Genomic DNA, 20,948 nt, shown 5'->3' on the forward strand with positions numbered 1-20,948 from the left:
ATTGTAACCATTGAATCTGACTGAGTCGAACCGTTACTCCTGCGTTTTGGGTTAAAAGTAACTTGTTATTTTTAAGCATGTTGCTTAGAGTCCTCTTTATCGTAGCATTCGTTGTTGTAAGTGTAGTTTCGGAAGATTTGTTTTGTTTCAGTTGCAAGGACACAGATACAGACGAAGAATGTAACCGTGGCCCGCGCCAACTGCAAAACTGCACTGCCGTGGGTGGATCTCGATGCAAGATAACAACGAAACTTGGTGAGTCAATGAAAATACCTCTGTCGTCTGATACCTAAGGTATATAGGACCCGGGCAATTATTTTAACAATAGCTGTAAAGTTACCGGCGAACATGAAATTACATTCTTGAACCCCTGGTCGAATGTAACGTTAGTGTTTCAGTCTGCACCTAGTGTTGGCAGTAGTTACTTCTTTGTAGCTCAAGAAGTGCAACAAGTATTCTGATAAGTGATATTTTATTTAAAATTTATTATTAGGATATTTATCTTTCTATCTTCCTATTGAATGACGAGTGTCACGTAATAAATAAATGTTGTTTGTTACTTGTTATATTGTCAGGTGGCGTTTTTGACAAAGGCTGCGCAACGGAAAATGATTGTCTTTCTTCTACATTCCTAACACAAATCGTGGGCACAGTTTGCTGTGATACATACCTTTGCAATGAAAATGTGAGTATAGCAAAGAAATAAAATCTTTATGGATTTATAGTAAATCAGTCAGGTAATATCTTTTTAGCGGTTCCATTACATTTGAACCCACGTACATTTGAACCCATGACAATTGCACCTGTATGCTATTGCACCTATGGAATTTTTTTTGTGTCACGGATAGTTAAACCCATACTAACCCTAACCCATGGGTTTTAGCACCCGCATATAGATTGAACCCGTGGATATACGCATGGGTTCAAATGTACATGGGTTCAAATGTACGGTCACCCTTTTTAGCACCCACAAAAGTTATTTTTGCGTTTTTATATTTCACATTCAGCATAGCATTCAACTGATAAGATATTATTTGCAGACCACTTGGCCAGCTGCAGAAACTATAGCAATCAAAATCTTGGAAAACATAGTGGGAATGAAGCCAGCAAACTTTTTTGTCCAGATTACAACATATCAGTCATTGTATATAGTGCTTTACGCTCTTGCTCTAACTTACATAATCAGAAATGTTCCCAGAGATGGAAGGTCTAAATCACCCAAAGTCTCACCGGATACAGAAGTAAGAGTCATATTTGTATTGGTCTAGATGTATTCTTGTTACCTATATTCCAGCTCTGTCAAATAGAGTACGATATCATTACACTTTTATTTAGCCTAAAAAGGTTACTTATTATTCTTATTTTGATTTAAGATTTATTAATTTCAGTTTTGTTTTTTACTTTCAGGAGACGATTGAACTTCAGGAATGACTTGCGATATCTCAATCAAAAAGTCGATGCAAACTTCTCATATTGTTTGTTATTTTTGGTTAATTTTCACAAAAAATATATTACATAATATACTTATGTACTCTGAAGTAAGATCGCAAACCCAGCACACGGAATTGAGAATCTCATATCATAACTGCGTGGACACCCATTCTGAAAAGATCCTCAACCTCAAAAACGAAGTTTTTGATCAAATCTAATTATTTTCCGCAGTGATGAAACAATAGAAATAAATATACGACGTTCATTCCATTCAAAATCCCGGCACAATTCAATTATTTCATGATTTTGAACTAGGTGGACTGCATAGATATACGATACATCGGATAGATGGGGGTCTATACATGTCTCACACCCTATTTTCGAAGTTCATTCTATAATGTTAGCATAGCTTTCGCAAAAGACCGCATCAATCTATGAAAATAAAACCGGAAAGACAGCTCTAAGCGAACTCGTCAAAACATCAGTCTACATTTCTACTTGGTTATCTTTTACCATGTGTATGTAGGCCATAACTGTTTTGAAGCACTCGCGCGAGCTATGTAATGACTCTCCAAATTGCTTCTGGTTTGTTCCTATAAGGCAGGGGTCGGCAAACTGCGGCCGACTTTTAATGCATTAAAACAAAAATTGATCCTAATGCGTGTGGTAGCAAGTGCTGTACGGCGCTTGTTTTGTGATAAGTAGCGTCAGTTCTGTGTCATTTACTTGATGAACGTCCCATCGTTGGTTGTATTTAAAAGTTAATTTTTGAAATGCATAAAAAAATGTCTGGAAAACGGAGGGAAGTTTGCGACGAAGGTCGAACATTCCGAAGTGCTTGGACGAATTATTTTTTTCTTTTTTGCGTATTTCAATTCCAGTTTGCCTGATATGCACAGTCAACATCGCAGTTATTATGCGATTTCATGTCAATCGTCATCACAAAACGTGTCATTGCGAACACGAAATTGAACTCGGGGCTGCGCCCCTGCCATATGTACATCAGTGCATTGTGTACGTTCGAAAGCATATATTGCTGTGAGTAGCTTTATCTAAAATGTATTGCACCAAGAATAAATTTTGTACTCGCTCGTCAGATCGAAGTTGCCATTTGATTTCAACGCTTTGGCGTGACTCAGAAACAACATCACCCTTTACATAATATTGAGTATATATATAAACAATGCATTGTTTGAATATATATAGATATATATATATATATATTTATTAAAAAAAGGCCACATACACGTCTCATTGTGGAAGGCTTTAACACAGCAGTAGAAAGTGCCTCATAATTTGTAGTTTTATGCGGCGATTGTTCGTAGGCAAAAATAATGCGGTCTGCACGCTACCGGAAATGTGTAGCCTATATTTAGCCCGCAAGTACATAAAGTTTGCCGACCACTGCTATAAGGGTTCGATAAGCACAGTGTATCATCGATTTTAGATCGACGCCAACCTCGCATACTTTCTAATCATTTTCTTGCACCCTAAAATCGATATAGCTATATTTGGGATACAGATGCATACTCCGCGCACGTGTTCGAGAAACATGATTAAAATACACTCTGGGACAAGTAGGCACTTCTGTGTTCGATTGAAAATCAAAGCATGATTGCATTCATAATTTACTACATATATATATCATTCCACTCCAATAACTGTGGACTCATTGACTTTTAATGCGAACAGGATATATCGACACGATATGTGCGAGGGTTTGAACGATTTTGTATGAACGTATCATTATACACAATCGTATTACGCCAATTATTTAAATCTAAATAATTCCTCAGCAGTGTGTGTCTATGGGGACGCTGTTACACAGTATCAATGTGAGAGTTTAACACAAGACGAAGCATATGTTGATCTTAGACTAAGATTTTATGATTAATCACACTCAAAGCAGCTGTTACATAAACATGTTTGGCTCAATCGCAAAAATGAGCAATAACCGGGCCTCTTTTGGTATTGAACTTGGCGTTTTACTTGAGCATACTTTGGCTATTTTTACTATTTTTAGAACAGAATAAAATTAAGTTAGTATGAAGTAAAAATAAAATTTAAAAGGTATAATTTTACTTTTACCTGTAAATTGGTTAGTGCTAAGAGTAGCAAATCTCGTTCGACTGGTAACAAAAACGATTTGCACCTATTGAAATTAACCATTCGGCCACATTAGGTGTGAATTGACTTCAAATGGAATTCATGATAAACTTTTCGTCAATTTTGTTTATCATTGCTCTTACAACTCACGTGAGACTGTACTTTTTCTCGTTAAATGGAGTAATACCGTTTAGATCGCGGTGTTCCTGACATTCCTTCTTGTGTCGTCGTTTGTGCGCTCGTTCACTTCGCCGGTTTCGGGCGAGAGAAGCGATCACCGACGCTATATTTGCTCCGTGTGATTTTTCTTTGAACTTCGTGTTGGTAATCGTTGGATTAGGGTCACAGTGCCTATTGGTCAAACAACTGACATGCGATTTTTTGCTTCGATACAGTTTATCTAATTAGGTTCAAATGTGTGATACTTTTGGTCCGATAAGAATCTGTTCAATGGCGGTCGAGGATATGAAGAAATACATGCTGCTGGTTTTTATTTGGCAGGTAAGAATTTTATTATTTGTCACAGCTGATGTGTGTACATTATGCTGATTTTTTTTTTCTGAAAGTTTGCGTAACGAGAAAGTGATAATCTGTGCAATCATTCGGATTCATCATCATCATTGATTTCGTTCCATCACTAACTAGGCAATTGTTATTTTACTATAGTAAAATCATCCAGAATGCTCCATGCTCCTACTGATTTGGATTTCTGATAATTGTAGATGATTTTTCCTATTTTTGTTTGAGTCATTTATGTTTAATGGCAATCATCGGCTTTGGAAGAGATACAGTCGAGTTCAAATTGAGAAAACACACGCGTGTATTGATTGTTTTTAATTATTCAACTCGTTTTGGCAAATTGGAGTATTTAAATACCTCGAATTACAAAATATACGGCGCGATTCAATCGGTTTATTGATTTTAATTGAAATTACTACTTAACTTAAGCTTGATATGGCTAGAACCTCAGGCTTGGATTTTCAGACATCAAGTGTTTTTTTGAAAAGGTTACGTAGTTTCTCAATCGATCCATCGATTTTAATTAAAATTACTACTCAACTTAAGCTTGATATCGCTAAATAATAGCTATGAAAAGATACATTTTTAAACTGCAAACGAGATGATATTACTAATCGGACCAAGCTAAAGGCGCCTGCAACATAGAGGGATCTCATTCGGCATAAATAGCTTTTTAGTTTTCCTCTCAAAAATAATATCAATGTGTAGTAAAGTTCTATGACGTTCAATTTATCAAGTAATTATAAACGTTTGCTGAAAATGCTGTTTTAGTACATTCCAAAGTTGGTCGCCCAACAAAAAGTTGAATTTTGTTCATAGAAGAAAAAAAAAACTGAACTTGCTCCTTCATAATAATAATCAATCAATATTACGGGAAAATTTACTTGGACCTTTTTTCAAATAATTTTGCTTCAATTTCACCATTATCGTTTCATTACTTATCCGAGAAAAACTGATGCTGGAACAAATTAATGCGAAGCCGCCGACTTTCCATGGTTCTCGCAATCAGATGCGATGGGTTACCGTGTTATTCGCCCATGTGATTGTGATTAACTCAACAGTAACCAAATATGAATCGCGTAACTTGCTATATGTTGAACTAAAACAGAGCAAAGCGTATTTGAATGAAATTCTTGGTGACACTTTTAGCTAAAAGTCAATGTGTACTAACGCTTATTTATATATATATATATGGAATGCTATATGTAAATTGTCTTGGGAAAATTGTACAGAGGTTTGTCGGCTGCGGTAATCACCGGAACCGGAAAATCCGAGTCAACACGAAACCGGCATAAAGAACACAATCTTTATCTCATAAAATGTCGAGAAATATACAAGCCTTCTACAAGAATTCTTACATCAACAACGTGTACTTGACGATTTTTTGAAACTTTGATCAGTTCACCCTTTTTCAGCAAAGCTAAAGACAACAAGTCAATAAGATCTAGAGCCACCAAGTTTTTAAAACTATACTATACGAACCGGAAAAACTACACGATTGATTACAGTTACAACTTGTATAAGATTGTGCTTGATTATAACAAGAATGGATCATTTGTTTAGGCTGGTAATTTACATGGAATCTACATTTGGTCATTTTATAACGTAATACTCTCATAGATTGGTTACATTTTTGTTTAAATAATATTTTGTCTAATACATTCCCAGAAGAGAGGATTTTGCAATATGAAAAAAATGATCACAGAAAAAACAACAATTTTACAATAACCGTCATCGAATTATTCGGCACCTACAGAGATTGTGTAATATAACAAACCCGCAGATATTGTGATTTGAAAGTCGTTGCTATTTCGTACCAAAATTCCAGACCAAGTGCAAATCAGTAATAAGATTAAAATTGATTTCAATGTCGACAATTGTGACATTTGCTCTCCTGATGTGACAAACATGTGCTTAAAACAAATCAATTTGTTTTCGCTCACGTAGTAGCAAATATGATTATGTCCAATGCAAAATTTTCCTGGATATTGGAAAATATGATGATTTGAGTACAATCAAACCTGTAAAGCAGACATCTAGTTTAAAAATATGCAAATGTTTAATCATCCGAGTCTGTCTTATTGACACTCGCGTTTAATCTTTCTCGACAATCTTATAACAGTGCATATTTGTAAAGAATAATTCCAAAGCTAATAGAATAATAAAGATGTCACCAGAGAGGTTGAAAAAAAAATAAAATGACAAAACTAACTTTTGTTATAAAAATTCGCCTGTGACGCAATCATTGAACCATTATATAAAATTGACTACTTCTTTTTCGCCAATGTACTTGTGTTATAATATTTCAGCTGTGCAGTTATGATAAAAAAAGTCTAGAAGAATAACCATAACCACCAAAATGACTTTGAATAAATGAGATTAAGTTGAAGTTAAAAATATTTTACTTGAAATTTAGTTGTACAACTTCATCGACTACTTTAGAGTAACTTATTTAGGACCATTAAGACAAACGGTTTGAATTCTACTGATTTGTTTTTCTCAGGCTGTTGATATCTTTTATGAACACCAAATGAATACACCACTGAGTCATTATTATGTTATGTATCAGTCATCTATCCTTAATTTACCCAATCTGATTTAAATGTGATTTGGATGCAAAAAATCAATATCCAAATCAGAGTCTATGCGTTTAATCTCAATCATAGACAGATACATCGCAACTTATGAAAAAACGGATCGATGAATGTGGAAGAATTTTAATGAACTCACATATATGGATAACATGCATGGTTTTGGTTAAACTGTACTATTATATCTTTGATGGCAGTTTTTTATTCAAATTTAAGTATCAGTCCCATATGAGATTACTAAATTGCGATTTTATTTATAAATTATATTTTCAATATTTAATTAAATGCCATTAAATCCATTCCCAGCACGATTCACTACGTTCTCTTTATGCACGTATTCTTCCTAACATGCATAGAAATTAATTCTAATTTTGTTGTGTAGAAACCTCGGCTTGATTTCTCACATAAAATGCAGCAATATGATAATATATTATGAGAGTGTAATATGAACATATATTATCATAATAGTATATTCGTATGCCGTCTCGTTCAAAGCGGGATTTATTAGAATACGAGGAGCCTCCAACTTGAATAACCCTACCCCTCCGGAATTCAAATATTCGACTAATATCTGTATTTTTTACAAGTCGTGATATCTAATTCAATACACAGGGAGATAGCTGATGTTTAATTATTGATGTAGATTAGACAGTACCAAAATGCTATTCTTCGTACTACAAATTTTTTCTAAATGGAATACCCACAAGTCGGATTTTAACCTGAAAGTTTTCTCAGCGGTTTTCATTAATTTATTAAATGACTCATTTCTTCGCCCCGTGCTCTTCATTTCCTTTGACTCTACCGTTGTATTTGCCAGTGGGAGCAAGGCGTTGCAAATCACATTTTCCGAGAGTTTAAATTTAGGCTCACATCGCGGTAAGCCGCTTTGGGGATATGTGCCCAATCGGAAATTTGTCATGGTTCACTTCACATGTTTTCGAATTTTTTGTAATTTCATCTCGCAGTAATTCCTTTTTTTTAAATAGGTAAGAAGTATATTCTGATGTTATTTTACTTCAGAAAGTTTCAAAATGGATTTCAATAATGCGACTATTTCCGCATCGTCTGTTTTGCATAAAAGCGACTCGCCTGAAAGGAAAAGACATACACGGAAGGGATAAACCAAAATGATATAATTGGGAAGAATGTAACTATTCCGACATGATGTTGCAAATATAAACAAGAATGTTCGCAGTGAATTGTTAAAGCTGTGACTGTAATATTATTCCGAAATTCCCTAACGGTATTTTTCAAGTCTACAATAACATGCCACTTCTAATTTCCGCGGAATGTCCTTGATAGAAACGTTGCTCGTGTAAATATTTTAGAGCCAAAACATTATAAACAACGAGGACAAAATGAATTTCTGGCAATGACAATTGAGAAAATTATCCTTTCATATTTGAGCAGAATATGTAATCGTTATATCGCGTATGGCACATATATGATCCATTTAAAGGACATTTGCGGCCGAAACAGTTTTCGATTTGGGAAATGAATGGTCGATCGGAAGAATCAACAATGGTGAGCCCAAAGGATAGGATATAAGTTACGAATTTTGCTTCGTGCCACGTTTCTAAATTAACCACAACTGTTTTCATGTATTGGCCGGCTGTAATACTTCTAAAAAATTTACAATTTTAATCTGTGGACCACACTAAAAAGTTGATAAACTAAATGTTTGCAATATTGGTGTATGGGTGAGATCCGAGGGCGAGGAGCATCCGCTCGAAAATCAATATGTATTTTCGCTGCCGGCATAAGTCAAGCCAAAATGAAAAATGTTATGAAATGCTCATTACATAATTACTCTGTAGTCATATTTTGACTCATTTTCTTGAATTTGTATTTTTTCCACGCTCTTATTATTTTTCGTGAATCTGACATGCCGACGTCAAGCTAATGAGAAAATTAGAGAACCGTATTCCAAAAATTGTCTCTCCGGAAACAATTGAGAAAATAACAATTATCATAAGTCATGTTTATGTTATCCATAAATCGAGCCCAATATGCTTGACTCGTATATAACCAGGCAGATGTAACGATGGCCAAAATTTCCAATATTTGGAATAATCTACAATAATTATTCAAGCATTATGCAAAAGCGAATATAACATGGATATGTGAAATATGTCACCCGCATGGCGAAGCAATTTGACTAAAAGGGATGAGAAATATAACTATATTGACTCATAGAACTATTTTTATTTTTTTTTCATATTTCTTGGGCATTCTTTAATCTTTTCGCTATGTTCGCAATAGAAAATACGTCATTATGCAAATTATATAACAAAGATTTGATCCATTGACAGATAATACGACTGTATTTATGAGAAAAACATACTAATACTAAAATCAATTTACACTCAGGTGATTCAGTAAACTTGTATTTGACACAATTACTGCAACACTTATAGTGTCCCATCTCAGAAACATATTCAACTCCATATAAATGTTTTACCCAATATATTTGAGTGTTATTGAATCTAAACCTAATGTGTAATTTAACGTGCACTGTTTTGTAAACATAAATTGTTTTTGATATTTATTAGTGTATTGCAATTATAAATAATTTATTTTATAGGACACCATTGGGTGTTGAGTTACGCCGCTTTACAACGCTCAAGGGCGAAATAAACAACGATAAAATACAAATTATACAATATAACATCAAACACCACATAATTTAAACATTCGAATTGTTTTTGATCAATATTTCAATTTTCTATTTGTATACATACGTAAATCAGTGGTCAATTTTTAAGTGGTTATGGCGCGGAGAAATCTATTGTTCTTTTAGCTTGAGAAAATTAATTATGAATGAGATAATGAAAATGAATAAATAATTTATGTGTAATAAATAAAAATCATTTGTCGAAATACATTAAAAATCACAAATCAAGTGTCAGAATCTTGTTTTCTACCAAGTACCATGCATTGTGAAAAATTTTCTGAAGTAGGATGACTGTCCTTGTGCCTCCAATTCGATTTACCTATACTTCACATTTGGCAAATCGAACGCTTTCGATGCAAAACGTAACCTTGCCGACCATCAGATTACTGCCTATATATATACAGTAATTTTCTTTCTATATTGTATAATACTGACTATAGATATATTTGTAAATAAAACAAGATAGATTTTTGCGAATTCCCAAGCGATCTAAATAAATCCCAGTCAAAATAGTTAAACTTATTGATTGGTTCAAACGTCAAAATTGTGTATTAAACGCCACGTCACATTCGAAGTAAAAACTCGTTATTTCAATTTTATTCTCTATTGATATATTTTATTCAACCTGACAATGCCCATGGGATGGTTGTCTATGCGGCGGAATCACGGAATCGTCGATATTTTTAACAAAAATATTGCAGCATTCCACTAAAGAACAAATATACAAGCCGTCTAATTGAATATTTTCATATAATAACGGTTTATCCCATAAACAACCTCCTGGTTAAAAAAATGTCAAAACAGGAATAAACTTTTGTATTGAACAAACACGTTCACCAGATACTGATATAAGAGGCCATGATGATTCACCTAAGGCTAAACTAATTATATTATGTACAAGGATATATCACTGTTCGATCTATTGATCAATAAACCCACATTTACTACCTAGCCATGGTGGCTAATCGTACAGCTTGAGGTGCTGTGCTAAATTGTGAATATGTTTTTATAAAGTAATTTTTGTCTCAAAATAATTGTCATAAATTGATTGAATCAGAAGGATTCTTTGATTTTATCCTGTAAACGTAGAAATAAAACTGTAAATCAATGATCAGCGATAATTTTGCAGAAACGGTGACTTGCAAATTCAATTCATTCATACTGAATTTAAAATGAAGTTACAGTATATAACTCATTCATTAGCATCACAACATTTTCACTAAATTTCAGTCTTAAAATAATATATTACCTATAATGTAACCAATTTCATTTTGTTGGAGTTAAAAATTTACATCCAGTAATTCGAAACCTTAGTATGACCTTATTAATACCACGTTGACGAAAGGTTGGTTTGTCAGCAGACGTCGCATTAATATTGCATATTGCGAAGAGAATCTGATTTAAGCTGCGAATCATCGATTTATGACTGAAATAGTCGTTAAACTTCGCCGTCATAAAAATTAAGAATTTTGAACGTATCGTGCAATATTATATTTCCATATTCGAGATGAAAATAAGCTAAACCAAATATAAGAATTCTTCATGATTCGGATAGAATGGGAATGTTCGGAATATCCGGTTAATTACTAATAAATAAATATAGTTGAATAGTAAATATTATATTAACACTAAATAGCAAGTTATATAGTTTTCTAGCGGACAATTTGAACATAACTATTTAGTAAGTGATTTTTTAGCCTGAGATCTATGAGATATTTTTCGTTATTTTCGTCAGAATAACGTAACACTTTTTTACGAGGTCCATGGTGTGCCGTTAGGCAATAACGTATTCTCAGACGCATATATCCTCCGAATTGTGAATTCCACAGATTGTTTCGGTTTGGGCCTCCGAATTAAACATTTGAGGCGTATTAGTAAAATGTCAATATTGTTTCGTTACTTAGTACCATCCATTTTAATTTACTATATTAATGTCTTCAATAGGCTTCTTGGTGACGAGATTGTATTCATGTTGAAGGGCTTGTTTTAAATATACTTTCGTTTGTCAGAAAATATTTCGCTGAACGTTTTTTTTTTTATTGATGTGCAGAAAATGGAGTTAACAAATTAAGTTAATTAAATTTATATGAATTGGTTTTCTCCGTGTAACAATTTCCGCATAAAAGGATCGCAATTTTAGTTGTCGCCTTAATATATATCTATTATTATCTATTGTAAAGCAATAAAATGAACAATTTGAGATTAAGTCTGAAAATATTGCAGGTAAATTGAAAGGTTCTGTAAGCAGAGAAAATCAAGAATTTAATATAATTGAAGACTAGTGAAATCCAAATTCTGTCCGTTTAACCACTCAACGTTTGCGTTTTCTAATTTGAATCCTAAACAATGTATACAATGGTGAATTTTGTTTTGTCGTTTTAAGATACGTTTAGCTTGATTGAGATCAGAATATTCAAATTAAAAAATTGAATGGAATATAAAAAATTCAAATTTTTGTGGTAATTTCATTCAGAATGCGCCCGCAGAGCCGAGCTTATTGGCAGCGGTGGAATTGTTGTATGCATGTGTGCAGTTATCTGCTTATTTAGTATTCATTCATTTTTGTTTATGACCTTATTACCGAACAGTCGATCGCGAGCTATTTTGAAGATTTTAGTCGATCGCGGTCAAATGCAGGTTGGCCCCCTGCAGTATACAATGGTGAATTTTATTTTTATAGTTTGCTGCAGGAACTACGACGCCGCCTCCATCGTTTGACGATGTTCCAAACAAAAACGCTAGTACTCTTTCTTCAGTAAAACCTTTGTTAACCAGTAAGTTAATTTTAACAGTGATATACTATAATATAAAAGCATTCTCATCCGAATTTTAGAGCAATATTATTTGAAATATTTATCTCACATACATCTGAAATGTTGAAAAACAGAGAAGAGAAAAAATTTTGATTTGTTTTTCGATTTAATGGACGATTTTCGTCACTAAAATAACGAAGACTAAACTCATAAGTGACTCATTAGTACCAAATTACCTGGAAATGGAATTAATTCTTATCAATTAAGAGGTGTGAGATTTTGTGCAATACGAATTATGTTTGTGATCTAAATCTAAATAGTAAATTATACTTTCATCACTTATTTGCAGGTTTAAAGTTGTTAGAAATCACATCGACACAACAACATGACGTCACCAAATCAACCACAGATAAATTGTTTTCTACATGTGCTCAACTGAGGTAACAACTACGTTGTATATATTAGTGTTCAAACTTGATCATGTATGGAAATACATAAGTCATCACGACCACCTACTCTCATTCCTTGCTCTTCGATAGCTCAATCATGTTCACTCCAAGCTAAAATCGACGCTTCACATAGCTTTGTGGCAAACAGCTGGATATATGATATATTTTAAATAAAGTTATTTTTCTTCACTACCAGAATTAATATTTAACATGATTGACGTTGTCAATTGACACCCTATTATACATATTAGATAATATTACGATTTCATGGAATTTTTAGTTTTTCGCAAAATTTGCAAAAACAATACATTCAAATTTTCGTCTTGGCGATAATTTATATGAATCTGGGACCCTAACTTTCAATAAATTACGTATAATCGCTACTCTGACTGAGTTCTACAATTGCAATTTTTGAAATAGGGTTGTTATTTTACCAATTCAAACTTCAAGTTCATCCTATCTATATTTCAATAAACATCTGTACATAGGGAAAGATTTCACGGAGTGTCGAACGATTTGATAGAACAGATTGTACTGAACAACATGGAGACAACTCGTGAAGCTTGCATTCTTTTATTTATATGTCGACTTCAACGGTCGCAGGGCGAGTATTTGCATATTTAAATAAGCAGTCTGAGATTGTAACAAATTTGATAAAAGTCAAGAGCTTGTCAGTACTTATATCTGATATAGCATTATGCATTTGACGGGTTCGTTTGACCCCGTTTTTGGAATGCCGTGATAATCAGCGATATCCTTATCGTTTTTTTATATTAGACGTTAGGCGACAGCAGCAAATGGGGTAATTACGTGCACCGCAACTGACGACTACCGACCGTTATATTTTGCGTTTCGACAGTAATGTATTAGTTTGGTTTATGTAAATCAAGTCATGACAATACAGTATAGCTTACTTGTGATATACTTACTGGCATATATGAAGTAAAACGTTAGAGCATAAGTTCGGCGTGGTGTTCTGAAATGAAGAATCCTGTTGATGAATGAGTTCGATACATTTTATAATTTGTACCACTGCCCATGTCTTTCTTATGTCTTGTAATTTTGATTCCCACCATTGTCCATGTATTTTTTGGCTATAGCTATATTGAACTTACAAATTAAATAAAATTTGGTACTTCAAAACTTTGATATGACAAGTTTACTGTAAATTCGTTGAAACTTTTTTTTTCAATTAAATTTATAGAAAACAAATGTGGAGTATACGTTGATGGAATTGGAACATGTTATTTTCCTACCAAGAGTGGAGAAACCGCAAGCACAAGCTGTCCAGCTTCTATTTCTGGAATTGCGTATGATATAAGCAGTTATGTATCGATTTTATATCATTATAATATTAAAGTTGGTAATCTAATTTCACAAAGTCAAAATATTTCAAGTAGACAAAATGAAATTAGAGTATTTACTATATATACAACCAGGAAAAAGTATAACACCGAACAATTTATGATAATGTGGAGGGGAGTGCATTCATATTCATTGGTCTTTTGCAAAATTATCGCTAATATATCTTGAAATGTATATTAACCTCCTGTATACTTGTACACCAACAAAGTATTATATCCCGAATGTCTTCTGTGTCGCTGACATAAGGTCTAATGTGTAATATCTAATTTTATTTCAGTATTTCAAAACTGTATTATATTCTAAATGACTTCTGGCATCAGTAAAATAATGGATAAGGCAGGGGGCAACATTTTTTGACTGTGGGCCATATCACCAATTTCGGACATATAGCCGGGCCACACTAAAAATTCAGTTTTTCCATGTGGGAAAGGCGAGAGAGGAGAATGCGGTCGCCTGCTGCACACCCCTGATTTAATTCATACAAAAGGGCCACTAAAAGGGTTCACCATCGTCGCGTTACCGCTGTGTCAGAATACTTCATTTTAATTCTGTTTAACAGAGAATGTTACAAGATATTGCGATGTGAACGGAACATGGGAAGCAAGGTCGAATTATTCAGAATGCAAACCTCTTAATATGGTGAGTTAATATACGACTGAAATGGGCGCGGCGGTGTGGCTCAACGGGCTAAGCGTTAGGAATACGCTCGCCACCGCACACACCGCACGAGGATTGCTGGACTCCTCGCCGTCGTTGGGTGGTTCACGTAACCGCTGGTCGGTTACGGCTTCCTCCACCACCAAGTCCATGCTTCCGAAAACAAACAATACAGTAAAAACTAATCCCATACCCGACTTGGAATGGTAACCGGACGAGAGGCCGTGGTTCGCCATATGGATAAGCCGTCTCATCGGCTTTCCTCTCCCCCGGGATAAATATGTAAATCCTATCCTAATATATGAATATAACTGCTAGTGCTATATACTTTTTTTTTAATTTTTCTTGCGCAATTCGAAATATTATATTGTTTGATAAGTAGTGTATTTCAAATTCAGGATTCAATGTGCAGTACATTCCAGGAGGACTCTCAAGACCAAGAAATAGATGTGAGTACCAATTTTGAAACTAAAATAGCTTATATATTTCGCAAGGCAAGTGAATGAAGAGACTATTCATCTAAATCTGACAAATTCAACACTCGAATTTGCACTTCTGTGCGTGAACAATTCTTTTCAATTTTAGGTCGAAGCATGCAAATCTCATTTGTACAATTTGCGTATTATATCTTACGTTGGAAGAGGATTGGCGCTCTTTACACTTGTCATTGCATTTGTTTTGTTTTGGATACTCAGGTTGGTACTAATACATACATACTAATACAAACGATATCTTCGAAAATAAATAAATCTGGTATTAAATATAATTTGCAAAACCTATCTTCGAATTAATCATTATACTGAATACGACCATGCGTTGTTTGAATCCAGGAGCATCCGATGTTGGAGAAACATCATTCACTGGAATTTGGTTGCATCTTTTATACTTCGAAATATTTTCTGGATACTGCTACATTTATTCATAAGTTATCAATCAAGACAAAGTAACGCCGTGAGTCATCTCATTTTAGTCTTTCTTTCCTTGGGACGCGAAAATGAACTGCATTTTACTCGAGCCGCATCAACATGAAATTAATGGTGAAGTATATTATTATAAACATGGAGCAGACAAAGGCAATATATTAATAATACATACGCTCACGAAGTACCCTTTTATGCATTATTCGGATTTTGTTGAATTACAGGTATTTTGTCGTATATTGGTGACAATATTCAATTACACACAAGCAACCAACTACTTTTGGATGTTTGTTGAAGGGCTATACTTACATATGATGGTCGTGCTAGCTTATTCATATGACAGAATAAAACTTGGAGTCTATCTCGCGATAGGATGGGGTGAAATTTTTTTGATATTATTGCTTGTTACACCAGTTAACACAGCTAGAATATTTCATGAGGATAAATTTTCACTATCTTTATTTGACCGTACTTTCGTCAATTTATTTGGCATTGACAACAAAAAATTATTTTAAATATATTGACTCGTCAAACGTCAGAGATATGATTGCTATGGCTCATTCGTGTATCAAATATAGAAGTTCTATAGTACCTTCTACCCTTCCACATAAGTAATAATCCTTCATGCGAATTTCCGCATAGTCATTCTAATAAACAGAGCAAACATTATTCCTCACTGTATTCTATATTTTATTAGCTTTATCTGTTTCATAGGTTTACCGGTTCCACTAACACTACTTTGGGCAATTCTGAAATACAAAAAAGAAGATACTATGTGTTGGATGCCAAATAAAGATTTGGAAAAGATGGTTGATTACTTTTTGCAAATACCCATTATAATTATATTATTGGTAAGTCGAGTTTCTCAATTACTTTGGGCAATATATAGCGAATATTCGGAAAAACTCCAAATTCAACTGAAAATAGGATTTGAAAGGATTGTGACTTTATCGTACTATAAGTAAAATACAAAATTATGCTAGGAATATTTTCATTGAAATGGGAATATTAAAATAGTAATTATATGCTTTTACCTATTGGTCAAAGCTATGGATAAAAATACAGCCTTCTGAGATATTTAAAGAATATTACAATACTAAGTTAAGGCATGGAATATATAAACAATATATATAATAAAACAAAAAAAGGGAAAAATTTAATCTTATTAAGGTCAACGCAATCATTCTGGGCAACGTGGTGCGGATACTATTTACAAAACTTCGAGCCGGATATGTATCCGGCGGAATAACCGGAGAAGCTGCGCAATACACCAAAGCTGTCAAAGCAGCAGTTTTCTTGTTTCCACTTCTCGGAGTAACCTACGTGATATTTTTCGTTAGTCCGCCAGCTGAATCTTCAGGAGAAATTGTATTTCTTTATTTCAACACATTCATGCAGTCATTCCAGGTATTTTATTGTTGTGTTTGTTAGCATCAGAAAATACATTACGATCATTATGCGCATTATCTAAAACCACAACAATATTTAACAAGTTGAATAGAACTAGCTTCGGAAATGTACAACAATTTGCAGCTAGTTTCATTACGACATTCGTAATTATGCAATGGAGTGATTTCCATATACTTATATAGTATAAACGATTATTCAATTAAGATTACAAGCATATGTGCTTGTTACCGTACTTTTGTCTTATTTGAATTAGCCATATTTTGCAGTTTGTGCTATTGGTGATTACCGAACGCTAGTTATCTGATCTGACGGTACCGGCCCTCGAACACTTTTTGTCTATTTGCGAGCGAAGTAATTAGTTTCGTTGTTTGCAACGCTGTTGGCTTATTAAATTTAACTTAATACACTTGACAGGGTTTCTTTGTTTGTTTAATATACTGTTTTGCAAACAACGAAATTCAACGAGCTTTGATGAAAAAGGTCAATTCGTGGAAATGGCAAATCAATTTCCCGTGCTGTTTCTGGCAGAAAAGAGAAATTGGAATGAGTAAGTAAATACTTTTTTGCGCCTCGGCTAAAATCTTTCATCACTGAATGGGAACATTTCATACGTACATATATATACATATCTATATATATATATATGGGTAGCATATTATGATACACGTACTAGTCGCTACTTTTAAGAAAGAACTAAAACAGATACACTCATAATCATATATGTAGCCAACATTAAATATTTATTTCCCGAAATAAAACAACCAATTGCTTATTTAGGAGCAGCCATTTTTATCTGATTTCAACTGGTTAATAACTGCAAAATTTGCATTATAAGATTTCTAAATGGAATTTTTGACATTTTTGTTTCATTTCAAGACATTTTTATTTGTTTTGTGTGTTTTAATTGCCAACTCAAACTTAATTTACACGAAGTGTGATGAAGTTCCCCAACAAAATTATATTTTTATTTGTTTTATTACTGCTTTGCGCTTTTACAAGATGCCAATATGCAAGATGCAAATGCATCGTGACTTGCAACTAAGGGTACGTAGCGAATCCCCAAGAACTTTAACGAGAGGGGTGAGTGATCATGAGTGCTTCAAAATTTTTCGCTGTTTTGGCAAATTCGTTTTGAATGTTTTGGGAATCTGGAATATTTTCAGTGCTACATTCTCATCTCAAATGTGGATTTGCATCATGGCACGAAAATCGAAACCATTTAGTGTTAATGAATCGAGTGAGCAAAATGCTTGTTGGTGTCTTGTTACAATTTGTAGTTGATGTTTCACTATTTTTGCCTGTTATGCGTTTTGACTGTTTCTGTCAGATACACGATTTACATGTATAATATATTTATATCAAATACGTTGGCGAGAACTTGAGACATACTCGTTATGATGTTCTTTGGGTAACTTTCGCTACAAGAATATAAGAATCGGATTCAAACTTAACGAAACAAAAAGCAGAAACCTATTCAATATATTCATATCATCGACTCAGTCAAACTTTATGGCGAAAGCTTGCAGAACTACCAAGTTATCTTGCACATATTGCTTATTTTCAGAGTAGAAAAATGCTTCTCATTGTTCAGAGGGCAAAATACATCTTATTCTCATGCATGTTTGCAATACACTGAAAAACAAAATTGATTAAACACTGTTAAATCGTATATAATTATTTCAGATCGTCGTGCATCGAGTGTTTCTCTAAGTCGAACAAACAACACATTGGTGACGCTGAGAATTCGTGACACCCGCGAGGGACGGAACTCGATCGCAAAATGGGACCGTGATTCGGATCCCATGACATCGCCCAACAACCACGAAGAGATGGTGGGGATTGATGACGTCTCCTTGACGCCACCACGTTTGAATCAGTCAGAAGGGGACGGAAAGGAGACAAATCGGTTCAATATGAATTCAGCAGCTGTAGACATTGAAGCCAGTGATCAGCCATTGGTAGGGTTCAATTCAACAAGCGACTCTGTGCTGTAATGATATGCTTCACACAACGATGACTAAAGACTTACTGACTATGATAGTTTCTTACTCGTTTTGGGATTCAATTCAACTTTGGTATAATTTCATAAGTGATTCATCTCTTTGAATACGATATGTTCCACACGCACTCGAAGTACATTAATATGTATTTATATATATGTGAATATTTTTGCTACAATTCGTGACTTTATTTCTGTACATGAACGACACACGAATGAGACATTGAATGTTTGAGTGTTACCTATTTAGTTTAATTCATTATCAAAACTCGGACAGTGCATCAGCGACAAAGATTATGCAACGATATATTAACTAGGTATGTGTGAGAAACATCATTATGTAAACATTCTGGCTTTCTAATTTGACGAAGGTGCATTCATAGACGAGCAGTTGTATTTATTATATCAGTTTTTCGATGTGTTGGATATTTTTTTTCACATTTTATACTAAAACGTTAGAATTTCACGTCATATTTCCTTATTAATGTTTTGTTTTTATGACTTGTAACGTTTGTTACAGTTTTAGCTACATACCAATACTGTACCGGAACGATCGTTTGATAAGATTATCAGAATATAAGATACCGTTTACAATAACATGGTTGATTTCTAAGAAAATCGAATTATATTTATGCCGTGAAACAAACAAGTAACAAACATGTATGCAGTTTTAATTTTATCATTATACCAGAATAAGTCGAGCAATAGTCCTCCCATGAAAATTAGCAAAACAATATAAGGATTCTCTTACAATGCAATAGCCGGTAAGATACCCACTCCAACCAAGAAGATTGGATATTGTATTGAATTTCAAAGCGCTTTAAGAAACTCAAGGCTGTGATAAAACGCAATGGCACTCGAAACCCCGACGCCATAATACAGTACATGTTTCTAGTAATAAATGAATCTACGATAAAAAATTCGAAATATTAAAAAATATGTTATATATTAGATTCGTTGTTGCTTGGATAAATTACCTATATTGGTTGGAATTGGGTTGTTAAAGTTTAACGCCAACACAGCAGGCAGGATAACAATATACTTTACTCTAAAAATCCAAACAATAGCAACATTATTACTCTAAGAAACCCTGGCGTTATAGGCTTCTTGTAGAGCCGATCATAAGTGACTAAGTTGCCTCTAATATACATTGATATACGCAATAACTTTGATTAATTAATACAAATCACGGCGCATTGAAGAGAAAACACGATTTCAGTACCGTGGTTCAATTGTTTTGGAGAGAGATAAGGTTGCGAACTTGCGATGATCGACGAAATTATACAGTAAGAAGGTATTTCATACCTAAGATGTCAGTTGACGGTCAAAATAAATCGTAACCATTAACCATCTAAAATAGGTTAACCATTACCAGCCCTAGCTCGACACTTTTATTACATGGTACTTGCAATTCCTGTGGACGTTTCGTTGTGAACATGCTCCGGGAAAAGCGGTGTTTGATTGAAAAACTCATAGCACGTTGTCTAATATAATGTTATATTGAAGAGGAGTGCTATACTCGAATATGTGGACACGGAAGGCAAAACGAAATATTTATCACCAATTCCCGAGATACCATATGCGGTAACTTACCAGTATTATCGGGGTATCGTGACGATACGGCGACTGTCATAGCTCTTCCAGGTCCTGTGACGATGATTCATTTTCATAATTCAATACCAACGTGAATTAAAATACTAAGTGATATGAGTCACTTTTGTATTACTATACTAGATCAAGTATCACAGTCTATCATTCCCCATAAATAAACTTTCCAAAATCATATGTGGTTACTTACCAGTACCGGTACCTGTATTGGGGTACCGGTAACGGCAAAGGGACTGTCCTAGATTTCCCATGTCCTGTGACGATGATCCATTCTTCTTGATTCAATTTCAACGTGAATTGAAATACCAACTGATACGATTCACTTCTGTATTACCACAGTCTACCGTTCCCAATAAAAAAATTCTCACGCTCGTTAAGCACGATATACACTAATATGCGTTCGCGGAACCGCCACAAGGTGCGCACATTCTGGTGACGCCGCGAGTGGGCCGCGAACATGCTCCCT

General features: G+C 34.2%; 2 protein-coding genes across 4 annotated transcripts; both read left to right on the plus strand.

Moving 5' to 3' along the window:
* On the plus strand, positions 1 to 1,527 carry LOC120332871 (uncharacterized). Its single transcript, XM_039400200.2, has 4 exons — positions 1 to 255; positions 576 to 685; positions 1,041 to 1,241; positions 1,408 to 1,527. Exons 1-4 carry the CDS (start codon positions 78 to 80, stop codon positions 1,429 to 1,431), a joined length of 513 nt encoding a protein of 170 aa, XP_039256134.1. The 5' UTR covers positions 1 to 77; the 3' UTR covers positions 1,432 to 1,527.
* A 2,253-nt stretch (positions 1,528 to 3,780) lies between these two features.
* On the plus strand, positions 3,781 to 19,471 carry LOC120332473 (corticotropin-releasing factor receptor 2-like). 3 transcript variants are annotated; one of them, XM_039399724.2, is made up of 15 exons: positions 3,781 to 4,038; positions 12,002 to 12,095; positions 12,424 to 12,514; positions 13,012 to 13,127; positions 13,728 to 13,847; positions 14,448 to 14,527; positions 14,944 to 14,994; positions 15,131 to 15,240; positions 15,376 to 15,496; positions 15,690 to 15,843; positions 16,180 to 16,316; positions 16,636 to 16,872; positions 17,290 to 17,422; positions 17,875 to 17,955; positions 18,559 to 18,690. In XM_039399724.2, exons 1-14 carry the CDS (start codon positions 3,952 to 3,954, stop codon positions 17,904 to 17,906), a joined length of 1,563 nt encoding a protein of 520 aa, XP_039255658.2. In that variant the 5' UTR covers positions 3,781 to 3,951; the 3' UTR covers positions 17,907 to 17,955; positions 18,559 to 18,690. The 3 variants fall into 3 exon arrangements, with proteins under 3 accessions (XP_039255658.2, XP_039255659.1, XP_039255657.2); XM_039399723.2 differs by lacking the exon at positions 17,875 to 17,955 and having other exon boundaries at positions 3,782 to 4,038; positions 18,559 to 19,471; XM_039399725.2 differs by lacking the exons at positions 12,002 to 12,095; positions 17,875 to 17,955 and having other exon boundaries at positions 18,559 to 19,471.
* Positions 19,472 to 20,948: the final 1,477 nt, after the last annotated feature.

Source organism: Styela clava, chromosome 13, assembly GCF_964204865.1.
Source record: "Styela clava chromosome 13, kaStyClav1.hap1.2, whole genome shotgun sequence".
NCBI classification, from domain to species: Eukaryota; Metazoa; Chordata; class Ascidiacea; order Stolidobranchia; family Styelidae; genus Styela; species Styela clava.

Coding starts and splice junctions, on each gene's coding strand:
- LOC120332871 (XM_039400200.2), top strand. CDS start 78: ATGTTGCTTAGAGTCCTCTTTATCGTAGCATTCGTTGTTGTAAGTGTA. Junction 256..575: donor CAAGATAACAACGAAACTTG/GTGAGTCAATGA, acceptor TTATATTGTCAG/GTGGCGTTTTTGACAAAGGC. Junction 686..1,040: donor CATACCTTTGCAATGAAAAT/GTGAGTATAGCA, acceptor TATTATTTGCAG/ACCACTTGGCCAGCTGCAGA.
- LOC120332473 (XM_039399723.2), top strand. CDS start 3,952: ATGTGTGATACTTTTGGTCCGATAAGAATCTGTTCAATGGCGGTCGAG. Junction 4,039..12,001: donor TGCTGGTTTTTATTTGGCAG/GTAAGAATTTTA, acceptor TTATTTTTATAG/TTTGCTGCAGGAACTACGAC. Junction 17,423..18,558: donor GAAAAGAGAAATTGGAATGA/GTAAGTAAATAC, acceptor TAATTATTTCAG/ATCGTCGTGCATCGAGTGTT.